Raw genomic sequence first — 19,594 nt, 5'->3', positions numbered from 1 at the left:
CATGCGCTTGACCTTGTCAGGGCATTGCGTACATATGTGTCTAGGACTGCGTCCTTCCGGAGGTCTGATTCCTTCTTCCGGAAGCCGGCCGCAAGGGTCTGCCAGCTTCCAAAGCTACCCTTGCCAGGAAGATCACATCCACCATACAAGAGGCCTACCGCCTTAAGAATTCTCCTCTTCCAGCCGGTGTTACGGCACACTCTACACGGGCGGTAGGGGCCTCCTGGGCCATGTGGCTCCAGGCTTCGGCACAACGTGTGTAAGGCGGCCACTTGGTCTAGCCCACACTCGTTTACTAAACACTACAGGGTTCATACCCAGTCCTCAGCGGAAGCGAGCCTGGGTAGATGTGTTCTGCAGGTGGCGGTGCCCCAAGAATAGGGGCCTGTCTGCACAATATTCGTCCATTGCTTCCCACCCAGGGACTGCTTTGGGACGTCCCATGGTCCTGTGTCCCCCAATGAGGCGACAGAGTAAAGCAGAGTTTTGTGTACTCACCGTAAAATCTCTTTCTCTTAGCCTCTAATTGGGGGACACAGCTCCCACCCTGTTGCCCTTTTCGGGCCGTTGTTACTGTTGAGTTCTCATATTGTTCTTTGTGCTCGTACATAGTGGCCTTCTTATAGGCATGTCTATGTTATTCTTGTTACATTCCTCCTACTGCTTTTGCACAAAACTGGAGAAGGCTGACGCCATCCAGGGGTGTATACTGCAGAGGAGGAGCCACGGTTAATCTTTTTAAGATTATGCATAGTGTCGCCTCCTAGTGGACAGCAGCATAACACCCATGGTCCTGTGTCCCCCAATTAGAGGCTAAGAGAAAGAGATTTTACGGTGAGTACACACAAATCTCCTTTTTTGTGCTGTCAGAATGCAACTTCTGTTAGGCCTTGTTCACACATTCAGTATTTTACATCAGTATTTGTACACCAAAACCAGGAGTGGGTGATAAATACAGAAGTGGTGACGTGTTTCTATTATATTTCTCCTCTGATTGATTCACTCCTGGTTTTGGCTTACAGATACTGATGTGATGATATACCGACCACATACTGAACGTGTGAACGCAGGGCCTCAAATATTTAAGAGTAATGGCATTAAAAAAAAAGAAAAAAATTGAAAAGCATTTTACAGGGTAATGTTTTAATTAATTAATTAATTAAAATAATAATAAAAAAAACCGACCCCCCCCTAATTTTGCAACAAAAAACTGGGAAAACTTATTGACTCGAGTATAAGCCTAGGGTGGGAAATGCAGCAGCTACCGGTAAATGTCAAAAATAAAAATAGATACCATTAAAAGTCAAATTAATTGAGACATCAATAGGTTAAGTGTTTTTGAATATCCATATTGAATCAGGAGCCCCATATAATGCTCCATACAGTTCATGATGGGCCTCATAAGATGCTCCATACAAAATACGCCCCATATAATGCTCCATAAAATTTATGATGGGCCCCATAAGATGCTCCATATTAAAATATGCCCCATATAATGCTGCACAAATGCTGATTATGGCCCCATAAGATGCTCCATACGGATATTTGGCCCATATAATGCGGCACAAATGCTGATTATGGCCCCATAAGATGCTCCATATTAAAATATGCCCCATATAATGCTGCACAAATGCTGATTATGGCCCCATAAGATGCTCCATATAAAAATGTGCCACATATAATGCTCCATACAGTTCATTATGGCCCCATAAGATACTCCATATAACAATGTGCCACATATACATAAATAAACATCAGTTGTAAATTATACCATAAAAAATGGCGACTCAGATAACGATGCTATTGAACAGGAGAACCACGAGTCAAAAATAGCCAAAGGGTTAACAAACTCATGTAATTTATTGAAAATTCAAATAATCTAATTTTCACATCATATGTATAAAATGTTACCATATAATAGACAATTTCTAGAAAATTGTGACTAAATCGATGGATACAGTGACCCAAGATCACAGACCGGGACGGTAATAAACATAGCAAGTGTTAACAAGTGTTATCAGATGGACAGCAAGCATGCTGCCAACACATCAATATTAGTGTCACAGGTATATGGCGATTCAATTCAATAATGTAAGCTCATCAGTAATGCTAATAAGATCGCCGCATACCTATGCACAAAAAGTATACCAAGTAAAGTTAAATAGGGAGATTAATTACCCATATATCCAAGAAGTCCCGTCCGGATCCTGGTCAGCTACCCCAACGCGCGTTTCGCGCACAATTATTACCGTTTCCTCAGGGGGCGTGGCTTAATCAAGATCTCAGTCCGGTTTAAATAATGATCACTTCTGATCATGTGATAACACTAAAAAGTGCAGCTGCGCATGCGTGAAAAAATCGTGCATGAATAGTCCTTATAATAATGATCGTATCCGATCATAAAAAAATAAGAAGAATGCGCTTGCGTGAACCGCAACAGGGTTCCACCCCGCTCCCAACCCTCTCCCACATGACAGGACCACGTCACACCCACACCCCATGACTCAGGACCACCGCCAGATGGGATGTTGGGCTCAGGGAGTTCAGGGTGTGCTGATATCAAAAAAATACTACTAATAAAGTGACATTGTGCATTGTCTACTATATACGATAATAATACAGAAAAACTTATTTATCAAATACAAAAGTAGACATATTAAAATAAAATGTACCCCAGCCATAAACACTGAATAACCGAAATATGAGGACATAAAAAGTAGTGTAATATCATATGTCAGACAGATCAATATGTGACAACAAGATAAAAGAAACAAATCATATATATTGATCAAATATACTCGATCACACATTAATTATTATTCCATCATGTTTCACACTAATCCTGTGCATATCAGATTTCACACTGCAAGGCTTTATAATTCCTCCATCCGAGGGTAATTTGCAGATATTTCGATCTTGTCCAACTTTCATATAGATGTCCCCAACGTCAGAGATCATATGGATATGGTCAACAGTACAAGCACACTAAAAACATAAAATACAGAACAGAGATACAAAATTAAAACCGATAGCACATGGCAGAGACAAACGAAGATGATGTCTATCCTCAGACAATATTTATAGAAAAGAGGAAAAGCCCTGCGTTTCATTAAGGCCCATAGGCGTCATGGTGCCCAGCGTGGTGATCCAACGACACTCTCTCTGTGCCAGTATGCGCTTAACATCTCCACCTCTAATACCACACTGGACATGATCAATTCCTCGTACCAGAAAGGACTTAGGGTTACACCCGTGACACTGTCTAAAGTGAGTTGGTATCGTCTTTAGTAGTGTCATATCTGTCACATTCTTAGCAGCCATTATATCGCGCACATGTTCGCGTGTGCCCAGACGATGAGATGTTAAACCAACATAAATTTTTGGGTAACTACATACCGCATAGTACACAACCTGGGTAGTGTTGCAGGTTATATGATGGTTGATGGAAAAAGTCCTTCTCCCATCAACTGAATCAAAACTAGCAATGCGACAGATATTAGGACACGAGATACAGTCGCCACATGGAAAGCAGCCATTAGATGGTCCACCAGAACCAAAATTGTATTTATTCACCCTTGGAATATAATGGCTTGACACCAATAGATCTTTCAAATTTTTGCGCCTTCTAGCAGTCATTGAGGGATAGTTAGTGAGACATTTAGAGAACAATGGGTCACTTTTGAGGATGCCCCAATGTTTTTGGAGACAACTCCTCATAGTGTCCTATTCAACGTTATAGGTGGAGATGAATCGTACCATGTCCTGTTGTTCAATGGTTTTCTTACTTTTCTTACCAGGACATAATAGTTCATCACGTGGTGCATCTTTGGCTCCCAAATATCCCTTTCTGATGCTCCTATTACTATATCCCCTTGTTTGGAACCTAACTTGAGGTCTGCTGCCTGGGCCTCAAATTTGGTGGTGGAGGAACAAATCCGCTTCATCCTAAGATGCTGACCAACTGGGATGGCTTTAATGGTGCTATATGGATGACCCGAATCAGCATGCAAGAGTGAATTGACCGAAGTGGATTTTCTGAAAACATCGGTCTGCAAATATAGATCATCATCGACCTCAATCTTGATGTCCAAAAAATCCACCTCGGTCTTGCTTGTTTGGTTCGTCAATTTAATATTATATGTGTTGTCATTCAGTTGTTGCATAAATTCATGCAAAGGATCATCAGGTCCTTGCCATATAATGAACAAATCATCAATGTAGCGCAGCCAGCACTGCACATGGTCCGCGGCCCCCCCCCCCCACCAAAAATCTCCCTCTCCCAGTAACCCAGGAAGAGATTGGCGAAGGAGGGCGCACAGGCCGCGCCCATGGTAGTGCCACGCTGCTGCAAATAAAAAACATCTTTAAAAACAAAAAAAATTTTGGTTAAAATAAATGTCAAAAGCTCCATGACCAGATCACAGATAGCACCACCCCAGTTGCTGGCATCCAGGAAAAAGCGGACCGCCTCCAATCCATCCCTGTGGCCAATACAGGTATATAATGACTGTATATCAGCAGTAACAAGGCACATGTTGTCCTCCAGTTGTATCCCATTGATCCGACGGAGAACATCCGACGTGTCCCTAGCATAGGAGGGGAGTGACTCTACCAGAGGTTTTAAGTAGTAATCTGATATTCACAGGATTAGTGTGAAACATGATGGAATAATAATGTGTGATCGAGTATATTTGATCAATATATATGATTTGTTTCTTGTATCTTGTTGTCACATATTGATCTGTCTGACATGATATTACACTACTTTTTATGTCCTCATATTTCGGTTATTCAGTGTTTATGGCTGGGGTACATTTTATTTTAATATGTCTACTTTTGTATTTGATAAATAAGTTTTTCTGTATTGTTACCGTATATAGTAGACAATGCACAATGTCACTTTATTATTAGTATTTTTTTGATATCAGCACACGCTAGCAGGTTGAACTCCCTGAGCCCAACATCCCACCTGGCACAATCCCACCTGGCGGCGGTCCTGAGTCATGGGGTGTGGGTGTGACTGGGTCCTGTCATGTGGGAGAGGGTTGGGAGCGGGGTGGAACCCTGTTGCGGTTCACGCAAGCGCATTCTTATTTTTTTATGATCGGATACGATCATTATTATAAGGACTATTCATGCACGATTTATGCACTTTATAGGCACCTAGTCACCTTATGGTTATGTATATGGCGATATTATGATGGCGTGCAGAACTTCCTGCGCTCTTAGCTCCTTGCCCGATGGCGGTCCTGTGTGGCGTGGTGTGGGCGTGGCGCCGACCCACTCACGTGACTGGGACTTGCTGATCGGGGTTGAGGGCTGAGATGCAGGGATAAAGCTCGCTTGCGTTTCACGCATGCGCACCTGCACTTTTTAGTGTTATCACATGATCGGAAGTGATCATTATTTAAACCGGACTGAGATCTGGATTTAGCCACGCCCCCTGAGGAAACGGTAATAATTGTGCGCGAAACGCGCGTTGGGGTGGCTGAACAGGATCCGGACGAGACTTCTTGGATATATGGGTAATTAATCTCCCTACTTAACTTTACTTGGTATACTTTTTTGTGCATAGGTATGCGGCGATCTTATTAGCATTACTGATGAGCTTACATTATTGAATTGAATCGCCATATACCTGTGACACTAATATTGATGTGTTGGCAGCATGCTTGCTGTCCATCTGATAACACTTGTTAACACTTGCTATGTTTATTACCGTCCCGGTCTGTGATCTTGGGTCACTGTTTGTATCCATGGATTTAGTCACAATTTTCTAGAAATTGTCTATTATATGGTACAGGAAAGATATATATCTTGGTACCGTGTTAGCCAGTAGATAGAAAAATTTTTAGAATTGAGAGTCCTCAGTGGTTGATACCTTTTAATGGCTAACTGAAAAGATGGTAACAAATTGCAAGCTTTCGAGACTACTCAGGTCTCTTCATCAGCCTGATGAAGAGACCTGAGTAGTCTCGAAAGCTTGCAATTTGTTACCTTTTAATGGCTAACTGAAAAGATGGTATCAACCACTGAGGACTCTCAATTCTAAACATTTTTCTATTATATGGTAACATTTTATACATATGATGTGAAAATTAGATTATTTGAATTTTCAATAAATTACATGAGTTTGTTAACCCTTTGGCTATTTTTGACTCGTGGTTCTCCTGTTCAACAATGTGCCACATATAATGCTCCATACAGTTCATTATGGCCCCATAGATGCTCCATATAACAATGTGCCACATGTAATGCTCCATACAGTTCATTATGGCCCCATAGATGCTCCATATAACAATGTGCCACATGTAATGCTCCATACAGTTCATTATGGCCCCATAGATGCTCCATATAACAATGTGCCACATGTAATGCTCCATACAGTTCATTATGGCCCCATAAGATGCTCCATATAACAATGTGCCACATGTAATGCTCCATACAGTTCATTATGGCCCCATAAGATGCTCCATATAACAATGTGCCACATATAATGCTCCATGCAGTTCATTATGGCCCCATAAGATGCTCCATATAACAATGTGCCACATATAATGCTCCATACAGTTCATTATGGCCCCATAAGATGCTCCATATAACAATGTGCCACATGTAATGCTCCATACAGTTCATTATGGCCCCATAAGGTGCTCCATATAACAATGTGCCACATATAATGCTCCATACAGTTCATTATGGCCCCATAAGATGCTCCATATAACAATGTGCCACATATAGTGCTCCATACAGTTCATTATGGCCCCATAAGATGCTCCATATAACATTGTGCCACATATAATGCTCCATACAGTTCATTATGACCCCATAAGATGTTCCATATAACAATGTGCCACATATAATGCTCCATACAGTTCATTATGGCCCCATAAGATGCTCCATATAACAATGTGCCACATATAATGCTCCATACAGTTCATTATGGCCCCATAAGATGCTCCATATAACAATGTGCCACATGTAATGCTCCATACAGTTCATTATGGCCCCATAAGATACTCCATATAACAATGTGCCACATGTAATGCTCCATATAGTTCTTTATGGCCCCATAAGGCGCTCCATATAACAATGTGCCACATATAATGCTCCATATAGTTCATTATGGCCCCATAAGATGCTCCATATAACAATGTGCCACATGTAATGCTCCATACAGTTCATTGTGGCCCCATAAGATGCTCCATATAACAATGTGCCACATGTAATGCTCCATATAGTTCATTATGGCCCCATAAGATGCTCCATATAACAATGTGCCACATATAATGCTCCATACAGTTCATTATGGCCCCATAAGATGCTCCATATAACAATGTGCCACATGTAATGCTCCATACAGTTCATTATGGCCCCATAAGATACTCCATATAACAATGTGCCACATGTAATGCTCCATATAGTTCTTTATGGCCCCATAAGGCGCTCCATATAACAATGTGCCACATATAATGCTCCATATAGTTCATTATGGCCCCATAAGATGCTCCATATAACAATGTGCCACATGTAATGCTCCATACAGTTCATTGTGGCCCCATAAGATGCTCCATATAACAATGTGCCACATGTAATGCTCCATATAGTTCATTATGGCCCCATAAGATGCTCCATATAACAATGTGCCACATATAATGCTCCATACAGTTCATTATGGCCCCATAAGATGCTCCATATAACAATGTGCCACATATAATGCTCCATACAGTTTATTATGGCCCCATAGATGTTCCATATAACAGTGTGCCACATATAATGCTCCATACAGTTTATTATGGCCCCATAGATGTTCCATATAACAATGTGCCACATATAATGCTCCATACAGTTCATTATGGCCCCATAAGATGCTCCATATAACAATGTGCCACATATAATGCGCCATACAGTTCATTATGGCCCCATAAGATGCTCCATATAACATTGTGCCACATATAATGCTCCATACAGTTCATTATGACCCCATAAGATGTTCCATATAACAATGTGCCACATATAATGCTCCATACAGTTCATTATGGCCCCATAAGATGCTCCATATAACATTGTGCCACATATAATGCTCCATACAGTTCATTATGACCCCATAAGATGTTCCATATAACAATGTGCCACATGTAATGCTCCATACAGTTCATTATGGCCCCATAAGATACTCCATATAACAATGTGCCACATGTAATGCTCCATACAGTTCATTATGGCCCCATAAGATGCTCCATATAACAATGTGCCACATGTAATGCTCCATACAGTTCATTATGGCCCCATAAGATGCTCCATATAACAATGTGCCACATGTAATGCTCCATACAGTTCATTATGGCCCCATGGACGCTCCATATAACATTGTGCCACATATAATGCTCCATACAGTTCATTATGACCCCATAGATGCTCCGTATTACAATGTGCAACATGTAATGCTTCTGCTGCAATAAAAAAAAATAAATAATGACATACTCACCTCTCCTGCCGCCCGCTGCTCCTCAGCGTCCCGTCTCTCAGCACGGCAGTGACTGTTCAGGCAGAGGGCGGCGCGCACACTAATACGTCATCGCGCCCTCTGACCTGAATAGTCACAGCAAGAGGACGGGAAGACGGTGCGTCGGTGGAACGGGGAAAGGTGAATATGAAATACTCACCTGCTCCCGGCGCGGTCCCTGGCAGCTTCTCCCAGACAGATGGTCTCTGGCGCCGCAGCTTCTTCCTCTGTTCAGCAGTCACTGGTACCGCTCATTACAGTAATGAATATGCGGCTTCACCCCTATGGGAGTGGAGTCCATATTCATTACTTTAATGAGCGGTACCACATGACCGCTGAACAGGGGAAGAAGCTGCCGGAGACCATGGTACATACAGGGACAGCGCCAGGAGCAGGTGTGTATGTGACCGTAGTCGCTCCCCCTCACCCGCCAACCATGCCCCCCAGACAGACTACAGGTATGAGGGGCAAATTCTAAAAATGAATAGTTCAGCGTTGGCAGGGACCCCAACTAAAAGAGCCACCTTGAGAGAATGCAGCATTAGTGCTGCACAAGTTGGCTCTTTTAGTTAAAAACGCCTGGGGGGGGGGGGGGTGACCGGTTCCCTTTAAAATGAAAATATTCTAGAGTTAAAGGGACACTGCGCCTGTGCGGCCGCCCTGCTTGTGAATCCCAGACCTGCAGTGTGTTATGCATTATGCAGAGTGCGGGGCTGGGATTCACAAGCAGGGCGGCCGCACAGGCGCAGTCTGCAAGACTGCATCGGAGGTCAGACGGCCAGAGCTCACTGCGCCTGCTCCAGCCAGTACTAAGCAGCGCAGGCGCCGGATTTCATTGTAAAACAGCGCGGAGGGGGCGGCGCCCGGCGCCGAAGAAGATTTGAATGACGGCAGTGTGGCGTTTGCAGCAGGGGGGTTAAGACCTGCCTCCCTGGCTAAAGACAGGTATTTTGGCGAAATTATAAAACGCTTTATTTTGGCTTTAACTGCACCAATAACTAAAAGAGCCACCTTGTCAGAATGCAGCATTACTGCTGCACAAGGTGGCTCTTTTAGTTTCTAACGGCTAGAGGGGGTGACAGTGTCCCTTTAAGAGTAGCACCAATTAGTTGCAGCCAAAAAGGATTGAGGCGCCTGTATATTCCCCGGAGACCTCACAACACCTATCTGCAGTTGTACCTGTATAGGCGAGTGGTCAGAGACACTCCTTGGCAGATACCTCACCGATTGATTCAGACCCAATTGCTACGTCTATTCTTGACAAAGAATGACGGGAGGTGGAATAACAGGAATATTGTCTGACAACAGGGTGCCGTATTCTCCATAGGTCCACCATGCCAACCTCCTCTAGAACATAATGTAGAGATGTATATTTTGCATTATGAGAAATATTTCTCTTATGAGATTTATCCCACCTTCTCATTTAAAGATTTTTCTGTATTTTCATGACTATGAAAATTGTACATTCACAATGAAGGCATCAAAACTATGAATTAACACAGGTGGAATTATATACTTAACAAAAAAGTGTGAAACAACTGAAATTATCTCTTATATTCTAGGTTCTTCAAAGTAGCCACCTTTTGGTTTGATGACTGCTTTGCACACTCTTGGCATTCTCTTGATGAGCTTCAAGAGGTAGTCACCGGAAATGGTTTTCACTTCACAGGTGTGTCCTGTCAGGTTTAATAAGTGGGATTTCTTGCTTTATAAATGGGGTTGGGACCATCAGTTGTGTTGGAACAGAAGTATGGTGGATACACAGCTGATCGTCCTACTGAATAGACTGCTAGAATTTGTATTATGGCAAGAAAAAAGCAGCTAAGTAAAGAAAAACGAGTGGCCATCATTACTTTAAGAAATGAAGGTCAGTCAGTCCGAAAAATTGGGAAAACTTTGAAAGTGTCCCCAAGTGCAGTTGCAAAAACCATCAAGCACTACAAAGAAACTGGCTCACGAGGACCGCCCCAGGAAAGGAAGACCAAGAGTCACCTCTGCTTCTGAGGATAAGTTTATCCGAGTCACCAGCCTCAGAAATCGCAGGTTAACAGCAGCTCAGATTAGAGACCAGGTCAATGCCACACAGAGTTCTACCAGCAGTCACATCTCTACAACAACTGTTAAGAGGAGACTTTTTGCAGCAGGCCTTCATGGTAAAATAGCTGCTAGGAAACCACTGCTAAAGACAGGCAACGAGCAGAAAAGACTTGTTTGGGCTAAAGAACACAAGGAATGGACATTAGACCAGTGGAAATCTGTGTTTTGGTCTGGTGAGTCCAAATTTGAGATCTTTGGTTCCAACCACCGTGTCTTTGTGCGACGCAGAAAAGGTGAACGGATGGACTCTACATGCCTGGTTCCCACCGTGAAGCATGGAGGAGGTGTGATGGTGTGGGGGTGCTTTGCTGGTAACGCTGTTGGGGATTTATTCAAAATTGAAGGCACACTGAACCAGCATGGCTACCACAGCATCTTGCAGCGGCATGCTATTCCATCCGGTTTGCGTTTAGTTGGACCATGATTTATTTTTCAACAGGACAATAACCTCAAACACACCTCCAGGCTGTGTAAGGGCTATTTGACCAAGAAGGAGAGTGATGGGGTGCTACGCCAGATGACCTGGCCTCCAGTCACCAGACCTGAACCCAATCGATGGTTTGGGGTGAGCTGGACCACAGAGTGAAGGCAAAAGGGCCAACAAGTGCTAAACATCTCTGGGAACTCCTTCAGGATTGTTGGAAGACCATTTCCAGTGACTACCTCTTGAAGCTCATCAAGAGAATGCCAAGGGTGTGCAAAGCAGTCATCAAAGCAAAAGGTGGCTACTTTGAAGAACCTAGAATATAAGACATATTTTCAGTTGTGTCACACTTTTTTGTTAAGTATATAATTCCACATGTGTTAATTCATAGTTTTGATGCCTTCAGTGTGAATTGACAATTTTCATAGTCATGAAAATACAGAAAAATATTTAAATGAGAAGGTGTGTCCAAACTTTTGGTCTGTACTGTAGGTGTTAAAATTCCCTACAATAAGAATCGGTGCCTAAATCATTTCGAAACAAAATAAGGTTTCTATATCTTTAAAATGTAGTAATTTGATTAATACAGGCCTCGGTGGAGCCCCCAGAGGCAAAGGACGTGTAGGAACTCTGTGATATCTTTCAGTTGCAAAAGATTGAGATAATGTCTTTGCTGAACATTGTAGCCAGCCAGGATTCCAAAAATTCACTGGAATTACGACCCTCCACTTTATTAGGAACCCTGACTAAACGTATGTTATTTCGCCAAAACCTATTTTCTAGGTCATCAGCCTTGTTGACAAGGGCATTGATATTCTGAAGACCTCTCCTGAGATCTTTATGCATAGTAGGCATTTGGTCCTCTACAGAACTCACTCTTTCTTCCAACTCATTGTCCTCTGTTTATTTTTTGATGAGATTAATGTCATCTTTAAGCCCTCCCATCGGTTTGAGAGTTTTTAATGAGGCTGCAGGATTTTACAGCAGAGAAGACCTCTTATAGTGTAGGCTCTTGCCCAGAATCATTGGCTGGATTAGCTTCTCCATAGGTGTTAGTGCTCTGTATTTCCTTCACTTCTCTGTTAAACTGTTGCTTTGAGAGCAGTGCCATATTGCTACATTGCCTCCCTTGCACATACTCTGTATCTCTCCCCCTAAAAGCATACCTGATCAGGTTGTAAATCATCTGAAGAATCGTCAGGGTCTAAGGTCAGTCTAGCAAATCTCCCCAGCTTTGCTGCTTCAGCCTCAGCCACTCTCTCACTCTGGCTGATGGTGGAGGAGTCACCATGTTGGAAGGCATGCTATCTCGACTCTGCTCCTGATACTTGTTTCTTGTCATGCCTGAGTGCGCTTAACGCTTCTACGTATATTCCAGAGACTTTCCCCCAGCCTTCTATGGGAAGTAATCAATATTTCACTTCTAATAGCAGTGGAGTGAAGCTCAGTGCATCCTCTTCACATGCCTGTCTTGACACGCCCTCCCCCATAACTACAATTTTTAAAGAGGTTATCCAGCATCACATGGGCTTGCGGCGCGCTTTTAATGAAAGCCGTGCAGGAGAGCGCGCACGCGTGCGATGCTTGGCTGTGACTTGCGGTGAAACAGCCCAGTCACTCAGGGAGACTATGTTTTGCTTCGGTGATGCTGGGTCAGCTTCCAATTCCGTAAATTGACGTGACATCACTGGACTTCAGAGGCAGCTGGGAATCATGTGATGGGGATGCGTGGACAGTGATAGCACCGCTCACAGGCACATTTGGAAACTCAAGGAATTTGAACAAAGCCTTATATCCAAGGTTTACATTGATCTGCCCACACATTGTAGTGGACAATCTAACATAATCGGTATATACTTACTGTGAAAGTCCAGTGTATTTTGGAAAAATACGTTTCCCAAACAAATCTTAAAGGGAACCTGTCACCCCTAAAATCGAAGATGCGCTAAGCCCACCGGCATCAGGGGCTTATCTACAGCATTACAGAATGTAACCTGAAAGATGAGAAAAAGAGGATAGATTATACTCGCCTGGGGGGGCGGTCCGGTCCGGGGCCTCCCATCTTCATAGGATGATGTCCTCTTCTTGTATTCACGCTGCGGCTCCGGTGCAGGTGTACTTTGTCTGCCGGGCCTCTCTGACCTTTCCCAGCTCCTGCGCACTCCAGTACTTTGCTCTGCCCTCAACAGGGCAAAGTACACCGGAGCCGCAGCCTGAAGACAAGAAGAGGACGTCATCGTAAGAAGATGGGAAGCGCCTGACCGGACCGCGACGGGACCGCCCCGCGACGGGACCGCCCCTGGGTGAGTATAATCTAACCTTTTTCTCATCTTCATCTTTCAGGATACATCGGAGGCTTATCTACAGCATTACAGAATGCTCTAGATGAGCTTAGCCCACTGGCATCAGGGGCTTGTCTTCGATTTTGGGGGTGACAGGTTCCCTTTAAATGGTGCTTTTGACCTCTTAGCAGTTCTGAGCTAGGGGGCTGTTGTGTTTTGCTCCAGTAGATAGACCCTATTTGAAATTATTCTGGTCTACTGACAGGCTCCACTTTAAACCTTTATTAATGCTGTAAGCAGACTAAGTTGCACTTTTTAAAATTTTCTTTTACAGGTTGTTTTGGGAGGAGGCCAGGAAGCTATGGATGTGACAACGACATCCACCAGGATTGGTAAATTTGAGGCAAGGTAATCAATACTAATATAACCGTTTTCTTCAAAGGATAATAAATTAAAGTAGCCATTAGGTACAAACTGTATGTTTTATGTTTTTTTTTCCTTTTAGATTTTTCCATGTTGGTGTTGAGGAGGAATTTGGGAGAGTGAAGGGCCATTTCGGACCCATCAACAGTTTAGCATTCCATCCTGATGGCAAAAGGTAAGTGTAATTTCTTGTAATCTTGGAGTAAACCAGTAGGTAACATGATTGTGATGAGTTCTTTCCATCTCTCTACAGTTACAGCAGTGGCGGAGAGGACGGATACGTCAGAATACATTACTTTGATCAGCAATATTTTGATTTTGAGTTTGAATCTTGAGCTTCTGTCTCCTCGCTGACTGTTCAGAATACAAGGAATTGTATCATCACAAAATATTCATGTAAAAACAGCACTAAGTACATTATATTAAAAGAATGTTAAACTGATTATTTTGGAAATGGAGTGTCATCATATTCTTTTTTCCTTATGTGAAAGTATTAAAATATTAATTAGATTAACTGTTAAGATTTGATTTGTGTTTTGGACACAATGCGTTTTGTTAACAAATAACAAGTACCATTCATTTCCTTAGCAAGTGACCATACATGTGACCTACTCATCATTGGCAGCCGTTGTCAGAATTGGTTCATTCAAATGGACTTTTATGACATTTATTAATACTCTTACTGTTGAATACTTTTTTTAGTTTTGTATGTTAAATAACAGGAAATGCATTTTTTTTAAATGTTTTTTCTTACAATTTACATATTTTCTCAACATGTTTTTCAGATAAAACATTTTTTTTTTTTTTGGATGTTTCATCTGCATCACCAAAAACAACATTGCATAATTCTGTCCATTCACGTTAGACACATGCGTTTTATCAAATGGATTTTCATCTGCTTAATAACAAACACCTGAAAAAAACACATTGAAAACCACAGCTAAAACGCAGTGTGGAAATACACACCTATTCTGAAACTGCAGCAATCATCTCTACAGATTTAATAAGCACTCCCATCAAAGTTTTTATCCTGTTAATATATTGCAATCCTCATATTATATAGCACTGTAGTCTTACAATAACTCATTTTGCCTTTCTACCCACTTCATTTTTTCCGTTAGGTCTATGATAACACGTGATTAAAACACAGACTACCCACATTTTTCTAAGCTCTAAGTAGAAACAAGAAGTCTCTTTTCCCTGCTTGAGTCATTACAACTACAATTCTACATCACTGCAAAGTCCCTGTCAGGGTGGATGAGCGAAGTAGCTGCGTCAAGAGTTGAAGATAACATGGAGTTGGTTTGCCGGAGACTTTGCAGTGGTGTAGAATTGTAGTTCTAATGATGACTCATGCAGGAAAAGAGACTTCCTGTGTCTTCATAGATGTGATAAAACAGATAGAAATCCCTAGCAATGATGCTAAATTATATTCATAATTAGAACCACATGATGGTTAAGTAACTCCTAGCATCTGATAGGGCTCGTATGTGAATATTGTTCAACGGCAAATAGGAGAGGGAACAAATAGAGGAGGGATGCTCATTGAACTACTTAAAATACAATATTTAAAATAACATTTAAAACATTGTGGGCCAAAGGATATATGGTAGTGAGCCAGAATGTGGGGTGGCACCACGGAATGGCAGGCGAACATATTAGTAGCAGCACCAAACAAATTCCATACCTGTACAATTGTAACACTAAAGCTGAATATGTATGATTGTAAGTAAACATCCCTAACTCATATTAAAGTGCACAGTGCTTAGAGCGAACAAAGGACTAAATCAGTAGTGATACAGAGAAAAAGATACATGTTGTATAATGCAAAGAAAGTAACTGAGTGTTTACCTGAACCATGCGCTGGCGCCACAGCCCCTACGCGCGTTTCAGGGGCGGTGGACGTTTACTTACAATAATTCATATTTGGCTTTTATGTCACAATTGTACAAGTATGAAATTTGTTTCATGCTGCTACTAATATGTTTGCCTGCCTGCCATTCTGTGGTGCCACCCACATGCTGGCTCAATACCATGTATTCTTGTGGCGCACAATGTTTTATGTTGTTTTAAATATTAAATAAAGCTGATCTTTTACCCAGTTCTGTGAGCGCCCTCCTCTATATGTTCCCTCATAGATGATATGATGTCATAGACCTAATGAAAAAATAATTAACTGGGTATAAGGGCAAAATTAGCAATTGTAAGAACATAGTGCTATGTAATATGATTACAATATGTTGAGAGGATAAAAACTTTGATGGGAGTGCTTCTGTAGGTTATGTGCACACGTTGCGGTTTTTACCGCGGAACCGCAGCGTTTCTGCAGCTGCGGGTCCGCAGCAGTTTCCATTGCGTTTACAGTTCAATGTAAACCTATGGAAACCGCAATCCGCTGTGCACATGCTGCGGGAAAAACCGCGCAGAAACGCAGCGGTTTACATTCCGCAGCATGTCACTTCTTTGTGCTGAATCGCGGCGATTCTGCACACATAGGAATGCATTGATCCGCTTACTTCCCGCATGGGGCTATGCCCACAATGCGGGAAGTAAGCGGATCATGTGCAGATGGTACCCGGGGTGGAGGAGAGGAGACTCTCCTCCAGGCCCTGGGACCCATATTTGTATACTCACCTCTCAGCGCTGCACGCGGCCGTCCGGTCTCAGGGTTGCTGTGCGAGCAGGACCTGCGATGACGTCGCGGTCACATGACCGTGACGTCACAAAGGTCTTTCTCGCGTAGCATCTTTGGAACCGGACCGCCGCGTGCAGCGCCGAGGAGATCGGGACGTCAGAGGGTGAGTATATAACCATTTTTTTATTATATTTAACATTACTATTGATGCTGCATATTGCTGCATATGCAGCATCAATAGTAGGAGTAAACCCGCAGCGGAAACCGCAAGACAAACCGCGATAAATCTGCAGGGATAACCGCAGCGGTTTTGCCCTGCAGATTTATCAAATCCGCTGCGGGAGAACCCACAGAGGACCCTCCTTACGTATGCACATTAAGCAAGGTTGGACTGGGTGGTTACCCTTTTTTTGTCATGTTTTTCTGAAGTCTCCCACTATCACCCAGTATTGACCATTTAACATTTACAGCACGGTCACTGCACATTTGTAAATTCACCTATAAAAATGTGACTATTGCAAGAAACATTTATTTCTCCAGTCCTCAAATAATTTACTGTTCACAAATATTTGCACCTTCCATTCCATGTGCTTTTAGTCCACTATATATGTCTATACCAGTTTGGAAACTTGACGGTGGCCAAAACCCCGATTCAGAAGGCTGGCAATTGTAAATGAACTGGTTTTAATGCTGGCAGATTCACCATATTTATATACGTTCTGTCTGCTCTTTATGCTTAACAGATAAGATCTCTTGAAATGGAAAATAAAAGTGAAATCTGAACAGTCTGTGTCTGGTATATCTGTGTCTTGTAGATATGAATTTCAATGTTCTTTACATTTCTGGATCTCTGCCACCAGTAGATGTCAACCATGGAAATCAATGGACGACTTTAAGAAATCATTCATTAATTAGGAAAATCTTCAGTGGAGCAACAGATGGCATTTCTTGACAAGGTTTTGACAGTGTCTAACACAGTCGTTTAATAGGTATCCTTCCCTACAATTTCCCATGTTCGCTGCCAAAACATCTCTTTGTGTTCTGTAGGCACTAAGTATCTGAGAAAAAAGCCTGTAAAATCAAGCAGAATGTAAGTTAGCTTATTTATGCATATACCTATATACCACATTGTTCAAGTATGCTCACCTTCCCACAGTTGAATACTTTGTGGGGCTACTGATGGCCAAATGGCTAATAGGTTTCTTTCATAAACTGGATTTACAAGGTGATTTCTTTGCCTGAAGTTGTTGAGGATACCCCAAAGAGAGTGAGTCTTTTCTCGCACCTTGTAAATATGCCTAATAAAAAAATACTTATTTTAATACTAGGAAAGAGAAAAAAAATGAAAGCAACTTGCTGATAAAAATGTGGACTATTTCCTGAAATGGCACTGATTAGTTATTTACTCTGTGACTGGTCATTAGCATTCAATCCTGCCAATTCCTCATCTTATTTTATATCATAGCCAATGTCCTCTCTGCAATAATACACGCAAATTATCAAGTCCCACCTCATTGGTAAAGGAACCAGGAACGTGTCATCATTAGATTGTTAACCCGTTCCCGACATTTGCAGTATACATACACATCATGGCGAAAGTTAACATCAGAGGAGAGAGAAATGGGGTCCCCCAATCACCCCCGGTACCTCTGGTGTCCAGGCATCCCACCATAAAGTTAACCTATTGGTTAATTTTGATCACTGTGATAGACCCTATCACAGTGATAAAAATAATAAATACGCTCTCCCCCCCCCCCCCCCCTTTATCACACCCTTAGTTAGGGACAAATTATGAAATAAAAAATACACATTTTTCCACTAGGGTTAGAGTTGGACTTGAGTGAGTTGGGCTAAAGTGAGTAGGGTTAGGATTACGGTTAGGCAGGGACGGACTGGGACTGAAATTCAGCCCTGGCATTTGAAATCACACAGGCCCAAGTTCTCCTAACCCCAGATCACCAGTTGGGGATATAATGAAGGCTCCAAGAAAGAGTTTTTACGGTAAGAACCAAAAATCCCTCTATTACTAATATTACCCTGGATGGAGGAAATAAAGATTTACTGCAAGACCAATATTTCTAGTAATACCAATAAAATTGATATAGAACATTAAATAATTATATTAAGATAACATTGCAATGACGGACAAATGACAACAAGCAATAACCAATAATTACCAGCATATACAGTATTGATAATACCAACATACTGATCGTTAAAGGGGATGAGGTTAAAGTCTATGTAACTTCAGACTTCTGAATCCTCATTGCGCACACTGTCCGGATTCTCCGGTGACGGCATTGGGAGCAGCCATCATGTGAGCGAATGTATGCGATTTTCACACCTCCGGCCACATTCCGACTAATTGTACTCGGCTTTAGTAATTTCACTTGTATTAAGTGAGGCCGTGCACGACTAGTCGGCACGTGACCGCATGTGTACAAAACATACTTGTGGTAACATGACTAGGGGTGTAACTACAGTAGGTGTAAGGACTGCAGTCGCACCAGGGCCCTGGAGCCTAAGAAGCCCCAGAAGTCCTTTTGAGCTATATGAAAAGGCCAATGCCATTAAAAACTTGCAATAATTGGGGCTCACGCTGTTCGAGTTACGCCACTGAACATGATCACCAACTCTCAGCACCAGAGAATATGCTCACAGCCTGTGAGCTTCGAGGATTCAGAAGTCTGCAGTCACATAGTCACTGCAGCCCTTAACTTCAAGCTTGGACAACCACTTAAACCAAAACTCCTGTATGAAGACTGATATTACCGCCATACAGTGACCATATAATGGTGATATCCATTTTACCCCAGTGCGCTGCAGACCATATATATGTGCACTGTGCAGGTTTTTACTAGTGAAATTCTCTCTGTTTTTTGTCATTTTCCCATTTCCTTAGCATTTGGTCCAGACCACCATGACCTCTTATTCATTCCATAACTCTTCCCTGCAAAGTAACACACAGACATCTTCACTTTACTGATTTTACAGGACTCTCCTCACATTTTACCACCTCTACACAAACCACAATGTATGATACCTTATAATAATTCCCCTTTATTAATGCTCCTCCCTGACCTCTTATACTAATGACCATGTGCCTCCTGTAATAATGATACACTTTGACCTCTTATAACAATAAAATTATCCCCTGTGCTTTCTTATATTAATAATGAAAATGACTCCTTGCTTCCCCCTATTGTGCCTCCTTATAATAATGACCC

The 19,594-nt window shown here is 42.2% G+C and overlaps 2 protein-coding genes across 3 annotated transcripts in view; one reads left to right on the top strand and one right to left on the bottom strand.

Annotated features, from left to right (window-relative positions):
• Positions 1 to 14,240, top strand: part of EIF3I (eukaryotic translation initiation factor 3 subunit I) — a 36,747-nt gene extending 22,507 nt beyond the window's left edge. The window contains exons 9-11 of the mRNA XM_077296017.1: positions 13,644 to 13,717; positions 13,815 to 13,907; positions 13,986 to 14,240. Of these exons, the coding sequence (XP_077152132.1) occupies positions 13,644 to 13,717; positions 13,815 to 13,907; positions 13,986 to 14,067 (249 nt within the window). The 3' untranslated portion in view covers positions 14,068 to 14,240. The remainder of the gene's footprint in view (positions 1 to 13,643; positions 13,718 to 13,814; positions 13,908 to 13,985) is intronic.
• Positions 14,241 to 16,877: 2,637 nt separating this feature from the next.
• LOC143816063 (myotubularin-related protein 9-like) overlaps positions 16,878 to 19,594 on the bottom strand; it is a 53,328-nt gene continuing 50,611 nt past the window's right edge. Inside the window, exons 9-10 of one of the 2 annotated variants that reach the window (XM_077296014.1) lie at positions 17,514 to 17,665; positions 16,878 to 17,438 (exon numbers count right to left, since the gene is read on the bottom strand). In XM_077296014.1, coding sequence (XP_077152129.1) covers positions 17,350 to 17,438; positions 17,514 to 17,665 — 241 coding nt within the window. In that variant the 3' untranslated portion in view covers positions 16,878 to 17,349. The remainder of the gene's footprint in view (positions 17,439 to 17,513; positions 17,666 to 19,594) is intronic. The other variant, XM_077296016.1, reaches the window with a different exon arrangement.

Source organism: Ranitomeya variabilis, chromosome 3 (assembly GCF_051348905.1).
Source record: "Ranitomeya variabilis isolate aRanVar5 chromosome 3, aRanVar5.hap1, whole genome shotgun sequence".
NCBI classification, from domain to species: domain Eukaryota; kingdom Metazoa; phylum Chordata; class Amphibia; order Anura; family Dendrobatidae; genus Ranitomeya; species Ranitomeya variabilis.
The sequence above is the reverse complement of the archived record's forward strand: the minus strand, read 5'-3'. Positions and strand labels throughout refer to the sequence as shown.